A 24,743-nucleotide genomic window follows, 5' to 3' on the forward strand; every position below is an offset into this window, starting at 1 on the left:
GTCTATAGTTAAATGAGAACTATTTCATGAAAATGAATATCAATCATTGTTGTTTAAATGGATATCAAAAAATGTTTTAGATTTTCTAATAAATTATACAAATAGAAAAAATTAAGAAAAATTACAAAAATTTAAATAAAAAGATGAATGGAATTGGATTTTTTTTGTGTATAAGTTCTTATGTTAATATATTTATTAATGAAGAATTGAGAAGACACCCCAAATTCCAACCATGCATTCTCCTTTCTTAATTACATTCAATTATTCTACTTTAATTAAGAAAATAGGGGAAATAAAGAAAAATGTCATAAAAGAAGAAAAAAGATAAATATGAATGGTGGCCTTAGAGAGGTGCCACATCATCTTGTCTACATTTGCATATATATATATAAATTTATTTATTTTTATATCATAAAAATTTAATTTGTATTAACAATATTAAATTAATGTACTCAACTAAATAAGATAATAAATTTTTAAAATTAAAATTTAAAATATTTACATATAAGTAATAAATATTAGTTAATTTTAAGTTTAAAATTTTATTACTTTTTATCCAATTCAAGAGTAAGGTAATATATTTTTATTCTATTGTTAAAAATATTTTTTTTAAAAATAATAATAATATGGCATGACATTTCGTTAGGAGTGAGGTTTATATTTTGAGGAAAATAGGAATAACTCAGTAATATTGTGGTCTTAAAAGAAACAAAAGTGATATTACAAGGCAAATTTCCAAACATGGATGACTATCTAAGGAATTTACTCCCAAATTCATTTACATCGCAATTATATACTTTCTCATGTCATATTAGTTGTATTAGTTGGTCGTCTTTATTTATTTATTTATTTATTTATTTATATATATTAAATTACTTGTTTATTTATTAAATTAAGATAGAATTAAAGATTTTTTTCTCATTTTATCCCTACAATTAATACTCTTAAGAAATTATTATTAAAAAAATAATGGATTCATTAAATGTTTTGAGTAGTGCTATCCTCAACGTGGAATATAATTATTGAAATTGTAAAATATTATTCTGTAGAGGTTTTAATTAATCAATAAATTAATAACTATTAATTTAAAGAATGTTTTTAAAATTTAATGAATATATCTTGTTTTTCCCCTTAAAAATATCATAGACATACTTGCCTATGAAATGAAATTTATGAATGAAAATTGTAGGATATTGAAAAGAAAGAAGAATGAAAGAATAAACAGCAATGAAAGATCAAAAATTTGAAAGAAAGAGAGTGAATAAAATATTGAAGTGGATATAAATAAGAGTAATAAATGCTTTCTTGAGCAGTGTATTTTATTGAAAAGGAAAAACATATTGCATAGTGTGATTTCTTGAAACCATCTAATGCTTTAAGAGTCTAAGACTTTTTCTTAGTGATTTTACTTTAGAGGGCAATTTTGGTGCAAAAAATAAAATAAAATTACAGCAATACCATTCCCATACCTTTGAAATTACGACCTACCCCCAAAAAGTAAGGTTGTGTCATTTGTGTCAAAATTTTGTTCTGCCAAATATATTTTCCATAATATTTAATGTTATTACTACTACTTTCGCATATTCTCTCTGTCCAACAATAGTTGTCCATTATTGACTTGCCATATTTTAAGAAACAATTATTAATAGGAGTAATATTTCTATATTACCCTTTGAATATATTAAATTAAATGTTTTGAAAAATGTATTACATGTTAAATAGTATTTAATAGCAAGATAAAATAAATATAAAAAGATAAATTATCTCTTAATTTTTTAAATTAGACGAATATTATTGGATAACTATTTTTAATATAGTAGAAAAATAAAAATAGACCGAAAGAGCACCTATTATTCTTAATCTGAGAAATTTCTATGATTTTTTTTGAGAAGTTTCTATGATTTGTTTTAATGCTAAACGCTACTTTATAATATTAAAATTATCAAATTTCAAATTACCAAAAAAAATAAAAATAAAGCAACTCTCAAAGAAGAAAGTCATTCTATTCAAATTATGCTTACAAAATATTAATGTAGTTGTTTTTAGTGTAAAAATATTTGGAAGAAGACATAATTCAATTAACTTCTCAAAAACTTCAGAAAATTTGTTTGTTCTATTTTTTTATTTATTTTAATTTATTTATCTTACGTTTTTCATAATAAGTTTCGAATATAATTTTTTTTTATAATTCTTTAATTCTAACTTTCAAATACTATATTTAACAGCATAAAACTAAAAAGTGTTTTAATACATTTTATATATTGTTACGTTAAAGCATCAAAATTTTAAAATATTTTTATTTTTTAAAACTTTGTGTCAATTCAAAATAAAATAATCAAATTGAAAAAAAATATAATAGGAGAAGGAAGTAGAGTAACAAAGTTGTATTGCTGTAAGTCCCTTTCTCCACGTTTTAAAACAATTGACATTTTAGTGGGCCATGAATTCATACAACTACTGCAAATGTAGGTATTCCCCACTGTCCTTTACCTATATAATGCCTACGAACACGTTTGGATTTATTATTTTAGATATTTATAAGTTAAGATAATTTTTTAGTGTTTTTAAAATATTAAAAATAAGCTAGCTTATGCTTTATTCATCATGTTAGCTAAAGAGGGTATTTAGATTGGCTTAAAAGTTGATCAAATATACTTTTAAGTTAATTTCTGATTTCTGGAAGTATTTAGCAAATATAAAAACAACTTAAAATAAGCTAAGAAGTGTTTGACAATGTAAAAAATGACTTAAATAAATTAACATGACTTAAAATAAGTAAAAAACCAAAAGTAGGTCTCTCCTTGCTTTTTATTTTTTGACTAAACTAAAAGTCATATGAGTTTGACATTTTAATTTTGACTTAAAAAATACTTTTTTCAAGCCAATCCAAACGGGCTCAAACTCCTTTCTAGATTCCTAAAATCTTATTTTTTAAAAAATAATAAATCGGAAAAAGCTCATTTTATTGAAAAACAAATAACAAAAATATTTTTAAAAAAAATACGGGCCCAATAATGACCCGAGTCCAAAAAAAGACATTACAAACTAAAAAGAAAACAAAACCTAGAGGGGTCTAAACGATCGGCTGGTCATCATCTCTGTAGTTTATGAAGAAGAAGAAGAAGAAGTAAAAGAATAAGAAGCAGAAGAAGATAGAGGGGAAGAAGAAGACACAATCTCTTAAGAAGTAGAATTATCCTTGGGAGTCTAAAAACTTTCACTCAATATTCTTATTGATGTGTTAACCTTTACAGAGTACAATCCTATCTATATATATACAGTGCTTCTTGAATAGTTAGTTAGAATTCTTAACTAACTAATGGAACTACTAACTTATAACTTTCCAAATGTGACTTGTCCTCTTTAATTTTGCTTACTAACATTAACACTCCCCCTCATGCTTGGAAGTGAAAATATGTTCTGAACTCCAAGCTTGGAACTGAGCAGTTGATGTTGAACTTTGGTCAGTCCTTTGGTGAGCATGTCAGCTGGTTGTTCATGTGTAGGAGTGTACTTGGTACATATGATTCCTTGTACAATTTTTTTCCTTATGAAATGACAATCTATCTCAATATGTTTTGTTCTCTCATGGTACACTGAATTGGCAGCTAACAAGATTGTTGCTTTGCTATCTGTACACACATCTACATGCTTCTGCATTTCAATCCCTAAGTCCTTTAGTAAACCCAACATCCAAATAATTTCAGTTATAGTTGTAGCTATACTTCTGTACTTAGCTTCTGCTGAACTTCTAGACACAATAGATTGTTTCTTAGATTTCCAAGAGACCACTGAGTTACCAAACTTGATAAAATATCTTGTTACAGACTTTCTTGTAAGAAGACAAGATGCCCGGTCAGCATCACAAAATGTTGTAAGCTTGTTGTCGTGACTGCTAGATAACAATATCCCTTGACCAGGCTGGCCTTTTATGTACCTAGCAATCCTTAAAGCTGCTTCCACATGGGTTTTTTTAGGTTGTTGTAGAAACTGACTCAATGTTTGTACTCCAAATGCAATGTCAGGCCTTGTCATTGTAAGATATAGTAGTTTTCCTATCAATCTCTAATAGATGCTTTGATCAGCTGGAGGATCTTCTTTGTCACCTTCTGAATTGACATAATCATCATATTGCTTTGAAGTTAGCTTGTTATTGTTGTCAATAGGAGTCACTGTAGGTTTTGCATTTCCCAATCCTGTTTCAGAAATCAGTTCTAATGCATATTTTCTTTGATGTATCAGTATACCTTTACTTGACCTGACAAACTCAATCCCTAAGAAAAATCTGAGCTCACCTAGATCATTCATTTTGAATGTTTGGTTCAGTTTATCTTTTGTTTCTTCAATAAGCTGAACACTACTTCCTGTAATTAACATACCATCAACATATATAAGAACAAACATTGAACCTATTGATGTTTGCTTGATGAATAAGGAATGATCATGTTCACTTTGCTTGAACTGAAACCTTAGCAATGCCTCAGACAGCTTTGCATTCCACTGTCTGGGAGCTTGTTTCAACCCATAGAGGGATTTAGTGAGTCTACATACTTTATTCTCCCCCTGACTCTCAAATCTCTGTGGTAACTGCATATAGATTTCATCTGGTAAATCTCCCTAAAGGAATGCATTGAATACATCCATTTGATGTATCTGCCAGTGTTGTTGTGCAGCAATAGCCAAGACAGTCCTGACAGTCTGCATTTTGACAACAGGACTAAAGATTTCTTGGTAATCTATGCCTTCTTTTTGGCTATACCCCTTTGCCACTAGCCTTGCTTTAAACCTTTCAACATCTCCATTAGCCTTGTACTTAACTTTAAATATCCATCTGCATCCAATAGGTGTTTTACCCTCTGGTAGCTCAACTATTTCCTAAGTATGATTTTCTTGCAGTGCCTTGATCTCAGCAACCATTGCTTCAGTCCATCTAGGATCAGATGCTACCTCCTTGTGGGACTGTGGTTCTGCAACACTTGACATCTTTGCCAAATATGTTTGATAAACTAGTTTAATGTTGTCATATGATAGATATTTGTCCAGACTATATGGTCCCTCATGAATGTTCAGAGACACAAAGTCTTTTAACCACAAAGGTGGTTTAGTTCCTCTTCCTGATCTTCTCACTTCAGTTTGAGACAGTTGTTCTATTTGTATTTCAGTTGGTGGTTCCTCTGGTGGTTGTAGGCCTGTTGCAGCCTCCACCTCCACACTCTCAAATTGTTCTTGATCCAATAAATCAGCTTGAGTATGTTGATGTGAGTGTGTTCCTATTGGAACTCCTTCCAACTCATCAACCTCATGATTGACACCATTGTATGTAAATATAGAAATTGTCTCTGTGGACTTCAGTTTGAATGGAAACATATCTTTCTGGAATACTACATCTATGTTAACCAAGAAAACATTACTAGTTAGATCATATAACAAATATCCTTTTTGAGTTTCAACATATCCTAAAAATACACAAATTGTAGGCCTAGGCTTCAATTTGTCAATTTTATTTACTTTCTTTGCAAAACATAGGCACCCTAACACTTTTAATTTATGTAAAGAAGGTTGTTTGTTATGCAGTTTTTCAAAAGGAGATATATTACCAATTACACTACTAGGCATTCTGTTAAAATATACACTGCAACTTTAACACACAACCCCCAAAACATCACAGGAATATTTGCTTGAAACCTTATGGCTCTTGTTACCTCTAAAATATGCTTGTGCTTCCTTTTAGATATTCCATTTTGTTGGGGTGTATTAGCACATGAAGTTTGGTGTATTATCCCTAGTTCTTTGAACATTTCACAACAACTTGTATTAACAAACTCAGTACCATTATCACTTCTTATAACATTTACTTGCTTATTAAACTGTGTTATGATGTCAGTCAAGTAAGTTTTCAGTATAGTACACACATCAGACTTCATTCTTAGCAAGAACACCTAAGTCATTCTAGAATAATCATCTACAACGGTTAAGAAATACGTAAAACCATCAAAAGTAGATCTTTTAGAAGGACCACACACATCCATATGCAACAAATCAAAGTTGCTCAAGCTATTAGATGTACTTATAGGAAAAGGAATTCTAGCTTATTTGGCACAATGACATATAGTATAGTTGCTTATGGATTTTGTAATATCCGCCAAACTAAGATTTAACAACTTTTTAAGTACTGAACTAAAACTATGACCAAGTCTTTTATGAAGTAACTGAACATCAATTTGTACAATATGTTTATCACTAAGCTCAGAATGTCTGGCTGACAACACAACATCTTCTTTATCTATTTTGTTGGCTAGAATGTACAATCCTCCATCCTCTCTACCAATCATATTTACCTTTCCACTGAAGATTTCCTGAAACAAGCAGAAGTCAAGAAAGAAGGAAGATGAACAGTTCAATTCCTTGGTTAGCTTAGCAATAGACAACAAATTAAATTTGAATTGAGGAATGTAGAATAATCTTGACACTTTGTTTGTCCCATCTAATATGCTAGAACCTAAATGAGTAACTAAAGCTTTATCCCCATTAGGAAGATGCACTTTCTTTGGATTATCAACTTTAGAGATGGACTGGTTTGATAAGAGACTCAGATCAGCCACCACATGATTGGTGGCCCCTGCATCTATTATCCAACATGTATTTTAACTTTGAGTTCTTTGATTAGAGTTCATACCTGCTGCATTTACACAGTGTGGAACCTCTGACTTCTTGTCAAGAAGTTGCAAGACCTGATTGTACTGCTCTCTAGTCAATGTACATAACTACAGTTGGTTTTGATTTGGTGGTTTAATCTCTGCATCAAACCTCAATTGTCCACTTCTTGTATCACTAGAACTGACTCTAGCACTTGACCTTACACAATCCTCAGATTTTGATCTCACATCATCATTAAATTCACCAGTGACATTATATGCAGAATTACTCACCCCTCTTTTTTTGAACTTAAAACCCTGTGGATATCTAATAATCTTATAACAAGTTTCCTTGGTATGTCCTTTGACCTTGCAAAAATCACACACCAGATTATACCCCTTCTTGAACTTATTTTGAGTTCCACTAGTCCTTGAATACATGACAGCATCAAACGATCCTTGTAGACTAGCTAGACCAGTACCTAACACTCCTGCATTTGTTGCAACTGATTTTTGACTCTCATTAGTTAGAATCATAGAATATGCCTGATTAACACTAGTCACTGGTTTCAACATCAGAATCTGACTTCTTGCCTGCAGATAGGAGTCATTCATCCCTATGAGGAACTGAAACAACTTCAGACTTTGTAGATGCATCCCATATTCTTTTGACCCCTCACACGAACATCCTGGGATTGGGGCTAGAGCTTCAAACTCTTCCCACAACCCTTTGAGTTTAGAGTAGTATACAAAAACAAAACTGGTGCCTTGACTTAAGGTGGCAATTTCTTTATGAAGATTAAATGTTATTGATCCATCCACCTTGTTGAATCTTTCGAACAAGTCATCCCATACAACTTTAGCACTTGAAGCATACATTATGCCTCCTAACAAGCTCTTTGAAACAGAATTCATGATCCAAGACAGAACTATGTGATTGACTCTTTCCCAGTTGCCCTCTAGCCCTAGAAACATTTCCTTTTTACAAGATCCATCAACCATTCTCAGTTTGTTTCTTCCTAGCAACACAATCTTCATTGATCTGAACCAAATCAAATAATTTTCCACTCCAGTTAACTGAAACGAAATTATTTGTATCCCACTTACATCAGAAGAGTGCAAGAACAATGGGTGATTGTGATCAATCATAGCTATATCTCCTCCATTGGTACTTATGGCTTGACCTTGAGAATCAACATAGTTTGGTGCCATTTCTTGAACCAACTTCGAACCTTTGAATCTGTATTAATGTCAATCAAGAAAAAATTGCGGAATTCCAGAATCAAGCAATGAATCTCTTGCTTAAAAGCTCTGATACCATGTAGTTTATGAAGACTAGATTGAAGAAGAAGAAGAAGAAGAAGAAGAAGAAGAAGAAGAAGAAGAAGAAGAAGAAAGAGAATAAGAAGCAGAAGAATATACAGGGGAAGAAGAAGACACAATCTCTTAAGAAGTAGAATTATCCTTGAGAGTCTAAAAACTCTTACTCAATATTCTTATTGATGTGTTAACCTTTACAGAGTACAATCCTATCTATATATATACAGTGCTTCTTGAATAGTTAGTTAGAATTCTTAACTAATTAACTAATGGAACTGCTAACTTATAACTTTCCAAATGTGACTTGTCCTCTTTAGTTTTGCTTACTAACATTAACAGTCTCCGACGAACAAAGGCGGCGTCGGTGGGATTTCCTTATAATTGAAGCTGTTAAATTAGGTCTTAGGCCTAACTCACACCCCAAAAACTAGCTCAAAGGGAAGAGGATTGCCCAAGCCTTATAAGGAGTCCACACATCTCATTAACCATCAATATGAGACTTTTTGTCATTATTTATCACCCCACCTCACGCCCAGTGTTTAACATCTGGTGTGTGGGCAATTTAGATTTTGGGGGTCCAACATTGAGTGAGATGGGTCTTGCTCTGATACCATGTTAAATTAGGTTTTAAGCCTAACTCACACCCCAAAAGCTCTCTCAAAAAGAGGAGGATTATGATCACCTTCTAGGAATATGATAAGGATAAAAGTGCTTATTACTTATACCAAAAAAAGTTGTTGATAAAGTACAACCGGTGGAGATGGAGATGTGTGCTGACATGTTTAAAGGTCAGCTTCCTATCAATATGTAATGTCCTATTGTTGTGAATTTGTGTTGCTGGAATGGTTGTTGTGGTTTTTTGATGCAATCGGGTGTGTTTTTGGTAATTTTGACTCTTTTGAGCTAAGAATTGTTGGTATGGTTGACTTTGGTTAAAATTTTGAGTTTCGAGTGTCAGATAGAAAATTTGGTAGTTGTTTATGTTCTTCATGTGTTTTTGGTGTTTTTAAAGAAAAGAAGCAAAAAGTGTAAAATTTGATCCAAAAACTCCAATTGAAAACTGTTAAATCTTGTTTGGGGTGTAAAAAATTATTTTGCAAAATCGGAGTTAGAGAAAATGGCATGGGTGAGCCTTTTCTTTAAGAACAATGATATAAATAAGCAAAACTTTTAACTGATGACATAAATGAGCCATTTCTAAAAATTTAATGACATATTTGAGCCTTTTCCCTTTAAACATTATTACTTTTAACTTATCAAAACCTAAAATCACAAAAACATAAAAGGGTTTATTCCTAACAAAAGCACTGTTCGGCGTGCATTGGTTCAAATCCAATCCAAAGATTATTACTACATACCTTACATTGTAACACCACCGATAAAATGAGCCCATATTTTGATAATCCGTTCAATTCTTTCATATTTAAATAGGTTGGGTGAGTAATTTTTTTAGAAGCATAAAATATGAATTTGAACCCATATTCATTGCAAAGAAATATGTATATTCATGGATAAAATATGAATTAGTTTGTAATTTACCCACCTATTTTTATCAATATAATATAAGAGTGGATTAATTATTATCCGTTTTATATTAACCCATTTTTAATCTATCCAAATTTAACTCAATCCACCTATTTGTCATCATTACTCTGCACCTATAATGCAAAATTGAACATTGCATTCGCGATCATTGCATCTTGAAAGCTTGAAGAATATGGTAATCCAGAAAATAAGGTGCCTTCATTGTTTCGAATATGGGCAGAAAGCTAGCCAGGGCGGCTACTATATTTGATTAGCTTCATATCTAATTATTTAGATTAGCCACACTAGTTAAATATAATTTTCAAAGGTCTAAATTAGATTCATTTAACAATATTTTAATCATAGTTAAAATTATATAATTTTGAAAAACACTCTCTAATTCTAATATGAAATATCAATCTTCCCCACAATTTTTGGTACTTGTTAATGTTATATCATTAACTTTATTCTCTAAATTTATATTTTAAAAAAGTTGAAATGGTCGAATAGACCCTTATACTTATATGTATTTGTATTCTAAACTCTCCTACTCAACACTTTGTCAATTAGACTCTTAAACTCATTAAGACACAATATTTTAAACCCTAATTTTCTCACATATCACTATATGTGTAATCTAACCCCTTACACGTGTAATTCCATGTCATTTTTTAATGATACGTAAGAAATTAAATACTAAGAAAATAAAAAAAAATCAAATATTTAACTTTTGTAAATTTTGGAAATTTTTAAATAGCCATGTTCTTCAATCCTCATATATGCTCACAATTTGAGCACCAAATTCATGTCAAATAGATGAAATTCTTCTTTATTTGACTTGAAATTTCGATAACAAGTTCATAAACACAAATCCAACGAGCCCCAATCACAAATTTAAATTAATTTCACAAATTCATAAGACCTATTTGTAGTTCTTCATGTTTTCTCAAGCTTATCAATAGCGTTCTCAACTTTTTCACTACCCACCATCACTCTTTACATTAATCTGTATCATACCTTCTCTTTAAATCAAACACAAACAGTTGTTTCAACTTTTTTTTAAAAAAAAACTAAAAATTTATAGAAATAGGGCAGAAAAAAGAAATTAGAGGTGGAGTTTGATTTGTTGCAAAGAGGAGAGTGGGTTTCAAATATTTTGTTTTAATAAGTTTAAGGGTCAGTTTACAAATTATAGAGTAAGAGGTTCAGAATACAAATTCACACAAGTATAAGGGTCCATCAAACCATTTCGCCTTTAAAAATTCAGCAAGTTCCCCTCTCTCCACTCTCTCCACGAAACCTCAAAAGTGTTCATATAATTATAATTAAAAAGATGAAAACTAAATATTTCTTTTACCAAATGTGTTTGGTACAGAGAAAAATACTCTTTTACGAAAAATATAATTTCCTAGAAAATATTTTCTTAGAAAACAAGTGAGTGTCGTATTTATTTTTTAGTGTTTGATAAGTAACAAGAAAATACTATTTCAAAAACATTTATATGTTATTTAACCAAAGACCATAGAGGCGGGATGGATGGTTGAGTGGGGGTTCGGGAATAGCGGGGGCGGGATGGTCAAGGGCGGGAGTTGGAGGGATTAGATGGGAGGAAGGAGACCATAAACGTTGAATGCCACTTATGCAACTTGTTTTCTCTACTTTCATTAGAGAAGTCTTTCTTCATTTTAAAAGATTTATTTTTCTAGAGAAAAAAATTATTTCTAACATTTTGACCAATCAAACAAAGAAAAATTTGAAAACATTTTTTGTTTTCCTCCATACTAAACACATATAGAACTAAATTGAAGAGCATCAAATCAAATATAATTTTCACAGAATAAAACATAAATGCAGTTCATAATTTTATATAGGACATTTTAGTGATATTCTTTAAACGAAATGAAATTGATGATAATGAGTATTAAAATTTGTAGGGAGATTGATATTTCATACCAAAATTAGACAGTGTTTTTCAAAGTTCTATATTCTTAACTATTATTAGGATATTTGTTAAATGAGGGTCATCACCTTTAAAATTATATTTAACATATCACTCATTTAAATGTGCAATTGATGAAATAGACAAAAAATAAAAATAATGGAGAAGATCTTGTAAGAATTATTAATTATTTCTTACTTATCGTCCAAGTTTACTTGTAGCCCAAGTAATAACATAAATAATATTAATGAATAATAGATCTCGTCCGTACATTGGTTATTTGATGGACGTACCAAATTAAGTTTTAACCTCTATAAATTGGTCCTCCCTCCACCTATTAGGGTTACCGCATATTCTCTACATTAATTCTATCGCTGACGGTTGTGGTAACGTAAGACTAGGGCAAGGAGGTAGAAACTAATTTACGACTAACGTTTCCGCTTCTCTCTGTGATGATGTCTTCCGCATCTGATATGTACCTCTAACGATCTCTATATGTAGGATTATCGTGTTCAAGATCCTGATATGTATTAAAGTATTTAATCTTACATGTGGCATTAGAACCTGAATTGTTTGAACGAATAATCTTACATATATATGAAAATAATTATCATGTAACGCAATGGAATTTTGACTCGAGAATGTCCACGAATCAGTGCCTATAGCCTTTGTACGTGGAAAGGTTTTGTTTAAGTCATATAAGTCTGTGATCTTCTAAATATGCTTGTTCTAACAAAATTGTAGAAGATATAATACTCCCTCTGTCCCAATTTGTATGACTTACTTTTCTTTTTAGTCAGTTCCAAAAAGAATGACACATTTCTATATTAAATAACAATTTAACTATAAAATGTATATTATACCCTTAATGAAATGATTCACAGCCACACAAATTTCTATCATTCATTTTGGACCACAAGTTTTAAAAATTTTCATTTCTTTCTTAAATTTTGTGCCGAGTCAAACTATCTCACATAAAATGAGACGGAGAGAGTAATATAAAAAAAATTTATGCAACCTTTTGCTTTAGCCAATAAGTGATGTGCTAATAAACTTTTACACGAGGAAAATAAAATTAAAGCGTCATTACTGGATTTTTTTTAAAGCTATCTTATGACTTTGTAAGAGCAAGGGCTCAATGATCAAGCAGGTAATGCTTATTGATAGATTATCTTTACTCGTAATTTTTTTTATTAAAGGAGAAGTTTAGAATTGATGTTTGTAGCCACGATGATTAATCTTCTCATAATGTAATAATTATGTTTTTATTTTAAATTTTGCGATAAATTAAAGTGGTCATTATACTAAACAATAAATAATATGTGTGTATTTTGTGCAAAATAGTTTGTTAGTCACCAAAGTGACCAAACTAGAGGAATTAACGTCTACACATATAATATTTATGATCACTTGATGCATGTATTATGTTTTTATAGTTTGTTAGCACCAAAGTGGCCAAACTAAAATGCACAAAATTCTATGATGTTATGTGCGTATTTATATTTATATAGTTTGTTGTCACCAAAGTGGCCAAACTAGAAAAATTAACGTCTACATATTTATGATCACTTGATGCATGTATTATGTTTCTATAGTTTGTTAGTCACCAAAGTGGCCAAACTAAAATGTATAAAATTATTCACATGCACAAAAATTTTATGATATTATGTGTGCATTTGTATTCATATAGTTTGTTAGTCACCAAAGTGGCCAAACTAAAATGTCTAAAATTATTCACATGCACAAAATTTATGAGATTATGAATGCATTTGTATTCATATAGCTTGTTAGTCATCAAAGTTGCCAAACTAGTATGGTTAAGATTAATATGCACTCATAAAATTGTCATTTATCTATGAAGGTTAATTAAATACCTATATATTGAAAAATAAATAGATAAATTGACTTTCACTATTGCTAGAACTTAAGAATTTACCCAAAGGTGAATCTATCATTCTATGAATAGTGAAAATTATGAGGTGAATTAATATTTTAGTCAAACATATATCGTATATCCAAAGATGTCGTATATGTTTGATTAAAAATATTCAATTACCTATTAAAAATAAAAATGACATTTAAATTATGATAATGTGTCGTAGTATCTACCCAAAGGAGAATTACGATAGATTCTTATCGCTTTACTGAATTCACATTATTTTCTGATTTGTGAGCATGTATATCTATTTTGCAGTTATTCCTCGTCATTCGCATGCTTCGTCTGTTACTGTGTTCAATGGATTGAATTTCTCTGAATGACATGAACAAGTCCAGTCCCACTTAGGTGTGATGGATCTTGACTTGTTTTTGCTGAATGGCAAACTACTTCCATTACTGATAAGAGTAATGACGATGAGAAGTCTTTTCATAAATCATGGGAGCGCTCTAACAAATTAAGCCTTATGTTTATGCGAATGACTGCTACTAACAACATTAAGAGTACTATCCCGCAAACAAAAAGTGCCAGAAAATACCTGAAGTGTGACATTATGTTACGACGGAGTACAATACACATAATCTATCCAAACAATATAATATAATACAATACAATATAATATAACACATTATGAAATAATACGTAACAACCACATCTGAACAAAGCCTAAGAAAAGGTAATTGTGTTGCCAGGGATCCAACTCTTTTCAAAGAATTTATTGAGTAAGATATTTTGACAGCACTAATTAATTGGAAAAACCCAACATCAAGAAAAGGTAAGTTTGTCAAAATATATTTTATTTATTGATTTTAGTAATATGGTAAACCACAAAAAAAATTAATATAATAAAGTCAAATTTAAAGGGAGAATTTTTAAATTATCCCTATTTATTTATAATCATGTGCAAAATTTGAAATGTATAAGTTGCTTAATTTGAAAGAAACTAGTTGCTTAATCCTAATGTAAAATGGTTTATCAAGACTCAATTATTTTGGACCATATTAATATTGTTTACGCATTTTCTTGAAAACATGAAAAATTAAGTTTAGATCAGGGTTCATCATGTTCAACAATTGACACAATCTCAATTTTTCTAAAAAAAAAAAAAAGACATTTTCTACTCTCTTTGTCCAATTTTTATAGAGTTAAACTATATGAATTTTGACAAATATTTTATGATGTATTTTTTTTATCATATTGACATGTAAAAAATTGTATTTGTAGTTTTTTTCGTATAATTTTTGAATATCTAAATTTTTTATTTAAAAGCTTGAATTAATGTAATCTAATTTAATTTTGAAAATTAATCAAATTGACTTTCGAAAAACACAACATGACAATTAAAAGTAGACTGACGTTTCAGTAAAATTTAAGGTAGCTTTTTTAGGGCTTGTTTGGATGACTTATAAACAATAATTTATAAACCAAAAGTTAAAAGTCATAAGTAAATGTTACTCTAGGTTTGACTTTTGATTTATTTTAAAACTTTTCAAGCCTAAAAAGGGTGTTTAAAAGCACTGTACAACTTTTCCAAGCACCTTAAAATCTAGAAAAAAAAACTTAAAAGTAAGTTAATCCAAACGAACACTTTTTAGTCATATTTGTTTGTTCATATCATATACTTTAACTCTTTCTTAGCAAATAATCTTCCAAAGTGCATAAAAGATCATTGACGGTTGTACGACATATGTGGCTGTTGATTTATATATGTCACATGCATATATAGTGTTTCTTTTTTTAAAAAATAATAATTATTTTTATGATAGCTGGCATAAATAGTAGAGTAAATAGAGGGAAGGACTAGTTGAACAATAATGAGTTCAATAGTTTTGTATAAATAGGGGGCATTACACAAAGTGTTAGACAGAAGCTAGAGAGGCAACCAACAATCGCTATGAGAAATCTCTTAAGCTTCTGCATTTTTTTCCTTATAGCTCTTGCAAATTTGTTTGCTCTAACGAGAGCTGCAATCCCTGCAAAGCGCTTTTATGCTCCATTTAATCGAACTAGCTTCCCTCCTGATTTTGTTTTTGGCGCTTCATCAGCTGCTTATCAGGTAGTACTCCTATAATATAATATAATATATTACTTCAAATTTTCTACATCCACACGCTCGGAAGCGCACATATATATTTCTACCACTACCTCAAGTTGATAGAATAATATATAATAACTGGCTTCACAATGCAAATCTTTTATATATACATTTTTTAGGTCAAAACTATTGTGCTCAGGTGAATTATCCAACAGGCTTCCGAATTTTCCCCTCCTTTGCGCGTGTGGGCTTTATTTTTGTTCCTGATTCAAGCACCTGAATCTTTTTTTTTTATAAAATAGTGAGAATTGAATATACAGCTTAACCATTTTATTTAAGAATTATTAAGCTACTTATGCTTTTATTTATTTAATTGTATCTTTAATATTACCTACCTCTCACACACATATATATATACATGCCTTTCCGTGAAGTATAATACTTGATCCGTCTCATTTTATATGAGCTAGTTTGATTTGGCACGCAGTTTAAGATAAAAGGAAAAACTTTTCAATTTCATAGTCTAAAATAAATGATAGAAATTTGTGTGACTATAAATCATTTCGTTAAGAGTAAAAAAGATTTTTTAAAGTTCAATTGTTACTTAATATAAAAATGTGTCATTCTTTTTGAAAATGACTAAAACAGAAAGTGAATGGTTTAAGGGAAAATTGTATGAAATAACAAATTATTAATTCAAATTAAATGCTATAGCCATAGTTTATTTTAATTGTAATTCACAGCAAACATCTCCTTTTTTTGCCATCTGATTCGGTATACAATTAGTCATTTTATACATTTCGGTATAAAATGCGTTTGCGTTTGTATAAAGCGAGAGAAAAATATATTTACAAATATAAATATATATATTTTCGTCCTATACATTTATAATTATACAAATACATATCTTATTATACAAATTACAATGTATAAATGAATTTATACAAAACTGAATAATTTGTATAAAATTGGATGTTTGTAGCGAATTATACAAATTTAAAGCTCCATAACAAATGTTTTTTATGGAGCGCAATTATGCAAACTATAGCTATAACATACACATATGATTTTTATGTTTGCTATATTTAAAAGTTGCTCGTTTAATAAATTGAGACAGAAGCAGTATTAACTTTTTTTTGTTTTTGTTTAATGAGCTTTCAGATCGAAGGAGAGGCGCTTAAAGGAGGAAGAGGACCTAGTATATGGGATACTTTTACTCGCCAGCACCCAGGTTTCATCATGAATTAACATATAATACAACTCTAAAAAAGGACGGAACAAAAAAGTTATCTCGGATTTGAAATTTACACTAGATATCATTTAAAGTATTACTTTCTTCGTTTCAAAAAGAGTGACCTAGTTTGATTTGATACATCATTTAAAAAAAATAAAGAAGACTTTTTGAATCTTATGATCATAAATTAAAGTTATGTCAAATGTATAAAATTGTCCTTTAATTTTGTGACTTTAAACATATATACCACGTGAAAAGTTGAAATTTAAATGTTACCAAAATCGAAAAAAAAGGTCATTCTTTTGAAAAGAAACTAAAAAGGAAAGTAGTCATTATTTTTGAAATAGAGGGAGTACTATTGTTAAGTTATCAAAAATTAAAATCACAAAAACATAAGAAAAGTGTTGTTGGGTTCAAATCCAAACCCAAGATAATACTATATACCTTACACTTCACCAATAATGCAAAATTGAACATTGCATTAGCGATCACTGGATGTTGAAAGCTTGAAGAATATGTAATCCAGAAAATAACTCTGCCTTCATGGTTTCGAATATGGGCAGAAAGTTAGCTAGGGCTGCTACTAGATGTGATGTGCTTCTATATAGTATATAATATATATAGTTACCCAATTTCAATGTTTATGGCTCCTCTCCATGTTTCTCAACAACATATTCAGATGAGTGACATCAGTTAAAACAAATGGGTGTCTAATGTTCTTACTTATTTTCCACTATTTGATTATAAGAAAATATTATCACAAGAATATTTATATATATGTTATCTAGAAAAAAATTATGGAGATGAGATAGATGGTTGAGTAGGGGTGCAGCCTGGGTAGCCATCGTCAAAGGGTGGGAGTTGGGGGTTTTAGGTGGGTAGGAGGAGACAATAAACATTAAACATAAAATGTCGCTTATGCAATTTGTTTTTCTTTTATTAGAAAAATAATTTTTTTCACGAATTTGGTTTCCTGGAGAAAATAATTTTCAAACATAGAAAAATAGAAAAACATATTTTGGAAAATGTTTTGCTCCATTCCAAACAATTTCGTACTCATTCATTCCATGACTAAATTAAAGAGCCTCAAAATCAAATATGATTTTCAAAGTTCATAATTTTACATAGAACTTTTTACTGATAATCTTTAATGCGGGAAAAAAATTGAATAATATATATATATGTGAAGTACAAATGAAAGATTTACAAAATGAAATTGATGATGATAAGTATCAAATTTATAGGGAAATTGATATTTCATACCAAAATTAGAGTGTGTTTTTCAAAGTTTTATATTCTTAACTATAGTAACTATGCTTGTTAATTAGGGAGATTAATTAGCCTTTTTTTTGCTTGTTTTTTCATATGATATAAACTCTTTCTTAGCAAATATTCCTCCAAAATACAGAAAAGATCTTTGATGCTTCTACAGCAGATGTGGCTGTTGATTTCTACCATCGCTATAAGGTATACATATATGACATACAATGCATGTTCGTTGCACTTTTTTGTCCCTCTAATAAACTGCATATATATGTTTCACTGAATATTATAGGAAGACATTCAACTGCTTAAGCAAGTGGGATTAAGAGCTTTCAGGATGTCTATCTCTTGGTCTCGAATTTTACCATGTACGTAACAATTGATTACTTACCCATTGTTAAAGAATAAGAGAAACTCAAGATATGAAATAGGTTAAATAACGTGGTTCAATCAACATGTATAATTGGAGTAAAGAGTCACGCTACTAAATATCGACTAGGCTGCTACTTCTTGTACTACCTCAAGTTGACTAGTAGCCCAGTGCTAGTGTGACTCTAACTCCAGTTATACATGATAATTGGACCATGTTATTCAACCTGTTTCATATATTCAGTTTCCCAAATCTTTAACCCCTATAACTTATGGATGTGAAATATATTTACAAGGAAAATTATGTATAGTTGATCTGCTGAAAGCTTTGTTTCCTTGTTGTGTTTATTTAAGATGGGAAGGTTAGCAAAGGAGTGAATCCAGAAGGCATTAAATTCTATAATGATGTTTTCAACGAGCTAATCGCTAATGGTAATAATATCTCTCTCATTAATTGTCCTCTCTAATTATTTATAATACTATCCATTTAATTAATAAACTTTTCCTTAGGTATAATTCCTTTTGTGACTCTATTCCATTGGGACACACCACAAGCCCTTGAAGATGAATATAAAGGGTTTCTCAGCTCAAAAATAGCGTAAGTAGGAGCTGATCAAACATTTAAATAATAAAATAATTGGAGCTAGCACTTAACATGAATCATAATTAATTCAGGAAAGATTATGGTGACTTTGTGGACATTTGCTTCAAAGAATTTGGGGATAGAGTTAAGCATTGGATAACTCTAAATGAACCACTTTCTTATAGCATGAATGGATATACAAAAGGAACCTTTGCACCAGGAAGATGTTCTAAATATGTAGGTAATTGCACTGAGGGTAACTCTGCTACTGAGCCATACATTGTTGGTCACAACTTGCTTCTAGCACATGCAACTGCTGTTAAGATCTATAGAGATAAATATCAGGTAATTAATTACTAGATCTACCTCTTTTTCATGACAAAACTTTTATTTTTATATATTATGTTCTCTATGTCCAACCATATTGACACGTGGATTAAGAAGAAGCAAGTGATAGAGGTAATTTTACTAAAATCACCCATATTAAATACAAGTCATCTAAATATTTAAAATGAATAATATTTAATAACAATGGTAAAATAGATACAATATAATAAATTATTTATTGATTTTATAAACTGGACAAATATTATTGGATATCCCAAAATAATATAGTGAATAAGTAAAAATGGATGGTGGCCAGAGTACTTGGTTTCATGAAATAACACTTAAGGTGTGTTGGCCTTGAATTTTGTTATCTGGTAGTATCTCGTTTATTTTCATTTAATAAGATTATTTAATTTGTCATAGTTTGGGTGATTATTCATAGATATTTGGGTTGAATAATACTCCCTTTATTCTCTTTTATTAAAATATATATTCTCATCATTTTAATTTATTTATCTTATTTTAATTTGAAGCATATAGTTTAAGAAAGTAAAAGAAGAATATTTTAAAATTATTTAGTCTTAAATTAATGATATATATGTAAAATACACCTTGTCATTTAATCTCATGGGACCTTAAACAAGTGAAAAATTATAGGATAAATTTTAGGAATCACATAGTTTTAATATGAAATTACAATCTATCCCTCTTTAGTTTGTAACTACATTAATCCCTTAAAAAGTAACACAAACCGGATACATAATATGTAGCTCGGATACATTAAAGAGTATCTCGGATACATTATAACATAAACCGAATACATAATATGTATCTTAGATACATTAATATGTAGCTCGGATACATAATATGTAGCTCGGATACATTAAAAACTTGCTCGGATAAATTATAAAATAAACCGGATACATAATATGTAGCTCGGATACATTAATATGTAGCTCGGATACATTAAAGAAATAAGGGATTTTAGAGGTTTTTAGAAATAGAAGGAAATATTGGAAATAAAGGAAATATAAGACGTGTATTTCAGTAATTTTTCCTTATAATCAAAGAATTATCAAAAAAGAAAGGAAATGTTTTTTTTTTAAAAAATCAACTAAAAAAAATTATAAGATAAAGAAATTGAAACAAAGCTATTGAGTGCAAAATATAAATTGGACACATGGGCGGAGCGGGCAAGCGACACCCCTTTGTCGGAAAATTGCATTTTAGAGGTAGGTTAAATTTTGATTTTATTCCTATATATATTATAGTTGACACTCCTTAAAACAATATGAAGAGTTAGCTTAGTGATTAAGGAGCTGCAGAATCTCTCCTTAAATATATCTTTGGCCTGGACGTCTAGTGTTCAAACTTGCTGTGGTTTTCAATTTCTTTTAGCGTTTTTTAAAAAAAAATTTAGACTAAAAGAAGCGTCTTTTGTCTTTAAATTTTAGAAAACTGAAGCGTTTTTTTTTTTCACCAATTTTTAAACGATTGACTTAAATATTTTATTTTTAAAAAAGAAAAAATATAATTTAGGGATTTAGATTCTAGGATTAAACAAATTCCTAATTTCAAAATTAAAGGGTTTGAGGAGGAAGAGTCCAAAAAAATCGTTTTTGTTTTGCTGAGTCGCTGCCTTCGCTGTGACTCTTCGTCGGGCGTCCGCAATCTCCGTCCAAAAAAAGATGTATTTATTAATATTTCTAATGATGCTATTGTAAAAATATTTCAAGAGATGAAACCGCGTCAAGTACGATTGTGATAATGTAATTATTTTGCTTTCATTAGTAAAATTTATTTCGTTAATTTTTCTGTGTACTTACTATTTTGTATTTTGACACCCCTCAATATAAATTCTGGCTCCGCCACTGATTGGACAATTATAAAGTAGAGTTGGGTGACACTATTAAGTGCATTTAGTTAAGTAGAAAGCCATATATGCTAGCCATGCATAATTAAGAAATCACAGATATTTTTTGGCCGTTAATCAATCATATATCCTTACTGAATATATTTGAAATATAATTGCAGAAAAGTCAGAAAGGGCAAATAGGAGTTACTCTGGTCACTCATATGTTTGTGCCCAAAATCAATACACCTCAAGGACTCAAGGCCCCACTAAGAGCTCTTGATTTTATGTTGGGATGGTAAGTGCTACTGACCACATTAGCCACTGCCACTGCCACATGCATGACTTCTTGACACTCTTAAGTAACTTGCAACTTTTTTTTATTAGCTAGATATTACACATGCTCTCTACTACTCTTGGCGCCAACAGGTAATTATGACTTTTAATTTTTAATATTAGACACTTAAACTTATATAGAATTGAACAAATAGATACATTAGTCTTACATGACACCCTACCTGACAATTTTGTGACCTACGTGGCGTTCTACGTGTATTATGCCATGTAGGACACATGTGTCTACTTATTCAATTTTATACATTTTTAGGTGCCTACATGTGCACACTCAAATTTAGAAGACATAGTTGTCCGCTGAAGCCAAGTTAAGGGTCATATTTATGTATTATGCCTTTTTTTTACTGCTTTGATCCGCTAAAACAGACAACTAAAAATCAAATAAAACTACTGTAACATATTCCCTCTGTTCAAATTTATGTGATAATTTTCATTTTTCAAGAGTCAAACATTTTAAATTTGATTGAAAATTTGCTCATGAAATCTTCACATTTTTTGAAATGAAATTTATATATGTGTAAACTATGTAAAAAGTATATAAGTCACAATAATTGACAATTCAAAATATTTACTAAAAGATATATAAAAAATTTAATCATGTCTAGATGATTGATAAAACGATATATATTACATTAATACAGGTAGTTAATCTCTTATATATTAATACAGGTTTTTGGATCCAATAACATATGGTGATTACCCGGCAAGCATGCGAGCTATGGTAGGACGTCGGCTCCCAAGATTCACAGTTGAGGAATCAAAGCTAGTGAAAGGTTCAATGGATTTCTTAGGGGTTAATTACTATACCACATATTATGCTTCTCCATTGCTCTCTGTTAATAAAGTTAATCTCAGCTACACCACTGACAATCATGCTGATCTTTCACGTAAGACTACAAACAAACTTTATTTCATACCTCTTTTGTCACAATTTATATGACACATTTCGTTTTTCGAGGATCAATCATTTTAAGTTTGACCGAGAATTTGCTCATGGAATCATCAATTTTTTAAAAATGAAATTTAGATATTATAAGTCATAATAATCGATAATTTAAAATATTTACAAGATATATAAAAGACGTACGGTAAAAAATACTTATTTGAATATTGAAATTCGAAAAGTGTCGTATAAAGTGAGACTATATATCTTCTTTAGTTTCAAATAATTACTTTCTTCTTTTTTTCTGTTAAGCATTAAAGGACGGAAAACCTATTGGCACACCGGTACTCTTTCTTTCCTATTTCTTTTCTTGTAATTCAGAATTTTCTCTTCAAAATGTTGACTCATATATATGTTAATTAATGTGTGTAGACTGCCTTGGATTGGCTTTTCATTTATCCAAAAGGAATCTATGGTCTCATGCTTCACATCAAGGAAAAATATAACAATCCTCCCATTTACATCACTGAAAATGGTACTTACCTCACTTTTGGTGGTCTTCAAAGATTAGTGTAACATAACTGCTAAAATATTTGACATCAAATTTCAGGGATGGCAGAAGCCAATAATAGCACAATGTCACTTAAAGAATCTTTGAATGATGATATGAGGATAAAGTATTATGAGGGCCATCTATTGTTTTTATCAAAAGCTATAAAGTAAGTTTTCTTCTGTACATTTTTTTGTTTTATTTTGGGAAATATTAGAATCTAATGTAAATAAGTTGCATAATGTGCAGGGCTGGAGCAAACGTTAAAGGACATTTTGTGTGGTCGCTCTTAGATGATTATGAATGGGATGCTGGTTTCACTGTGCGATTTGGCCTCACTTTTGTTGACTACAAGAATGGTCTTAAACGATACCATAAGAAATCTTCTTACTGGTACAAGAAATTTCTATTGTACACTGGCCTATAAATTATGTTACTCTTTCTAGTAGCTCTACTTTGGAAAATTGCATTTTAATTTAGAGATCCATGTGAATTTTAAGAGCTCTACTTGCACTCTCTGTTGAGTGTTGACAGAAAATAAATGACGTTTACTTTTATGTCTTCAAGAATAACATGGGAGCACCTCCCTATTAATTTTATCTACTTGCTTGCTACATTTGTTTGCCAAGCCTCAAGATTTTGCAATTTATCTCTTTAATTTCAAAATCTGTCAAAGATTGCACAATAACGACCAGTGTTTTAAAAGGTGAGGGCGTGAGGCGGGGCATTTTACTTAGCATAGGGCGAGGTGTAAGCCCTATGGATCTTTAAATTTTTAATTTACAATATAGTATAATACTATTATAACGCAAAATTATAAAAATACATCAATAATTTGAAATAATTACAAACATGATTAATGAAACTCATAGAAAATAAAATTTTTAACGTGATTATACAAGTATAAACAATTTAATATCTTAACTTTCTAATGATAAAATAATCATTATTCCTAAAATATATTATTATTATACTATACAATTTACTCCCCTAGAAAAATCAATAAAACTTACTAGTATTATAATAAAAACATCATTGCATCATGAATAAAAATAAAATTATTTTCAAATAGCTAAATAAAATATGATAATTTTGAGACATATGACAAAAACATGAAAACTAATGATAAGTGAAAATGTAACATTTCGCTATGTATTTCTAAAAGAAATGTTACATAATATATAATCACCCTAAAAGTGTTACCAAATAGTAAAAATGCGATACAATAACTTGTTATTTGAGTTACTCTCAATCTTGTTATTTCTATATATTAAAATACTATTAAGTATCATTAATTTATTCAAGAATTATGAGGATCAATAATGTTAACTAAATAATTTAAAACATAATTTATGCAAGATCTGTTAGGCGAGCCCCGAGCGCTGGGTGTTGAGTGTGCTTAGGGCGTACAGTCAGGCACTTAGGGTGTAAGTCTTACAAAACTAAGCCCGACACTTGTGTCTCGAGGTGTATTGCTAGAGCCTTGCCCCATGGCGAGCCATAACATAATCTTTTAAAACATCGATTATGACAAGACCAAGTCAAACCAAAAGTAGTAGCTTTGTAATGGGAGAGAAGGCAATCATCAAATAACTGGTAAGTAAAGCTAAGCTATGGACTAGGTTCTCACTCTAAGCCATTGGGGAAATTTCCATGGCCCTTTCATACAACTGAGCCATCAATAAAATATTTTACGGGGTTCAAAAGTCAATATACATATATATATTTATTTATTTAATTTTCTAACACAAATATATGGTCTACGAAAAATCTAGTGGATTCATCTGAACCCATGAACCTCCACTTAGCTATGCCTTGAAGTGTACATATTCAAATGAGAGACATGTGTTCTATTTAAGTTTTTAAAAGATTATATTAAATAATTCTTTTTTCCATTATCCTAGTTGGTCAATAAAAATAGGACACATATCTCTTATCT

At 30.1% G+C, this 24,743-nt stretch overlaps 1 protein-coding gene across 2 annotated transcripts; it reads left to right on the plus strand.

The window, feature by feature from the left end:
• The first annotated feature begins 15,237 nt into the window (after window positions 1-15,237).
• LOC125866179 (vicianin hydrolase-like) lies at window positions 15,238-23,405 on the plus strand. Of its 2 annotated transcripts, XM_049546487.1 has the most exons (13): window positions 15,238-15,410; window positions 16,551-16,620; window positions 18,032-18,090; window positions 18,179-18,254; window positions 18,610-18,687; window positions 18,766-18,853; window positions 18,931-19,183; window positions 21,200-21,315; window positions 22,041-22,144; window positions 22,567-22,598; window positions 22,687-22,789; window positions 22,865-22,973; window positions 23,054-23,405. In XM_049546487.1, exons 1-13 carry the CDS (start codon window positions 15,249-15,251, stop codon window positions 23,229-23,231), a joined length of 1,428 nt encoding a protein of 475 aa, XP_049402444.1. In that variant the 5' UTR covers window positions 15,238-15,248; the 3' UTR covers window positions 23,232-23,405. The 2 variants fall into 2 exon arrangements, with proteins under 2 accessions (XP_049402444.1, XP_049402445.1); XM_049546488.1 differs by lacking the exon at window positions 23,054-23,405 and having other exon boundaries at window positions 22,041-22,258; window positions 22,865-22,977.
• The last annotated feature ends 1,338 nt before the right edge of the window (window positions 23,406-24,743 follow it).

The sequence above is a fragment of the Solanum stenotomum genome, chromosome 5 (assembly GCF_019186545.1).
Source record: "Solanum stenotomum isolate F172 chromosome 5, ASM1918654v1, whole genome shotgun sequence".
Taxonomy (NCBI): Eukaryota; Viridiplantae; Streptophyta; class Magnoliopsida; order Solanales; family Solanaceae; genus Solanum; species Solanum stenotomum.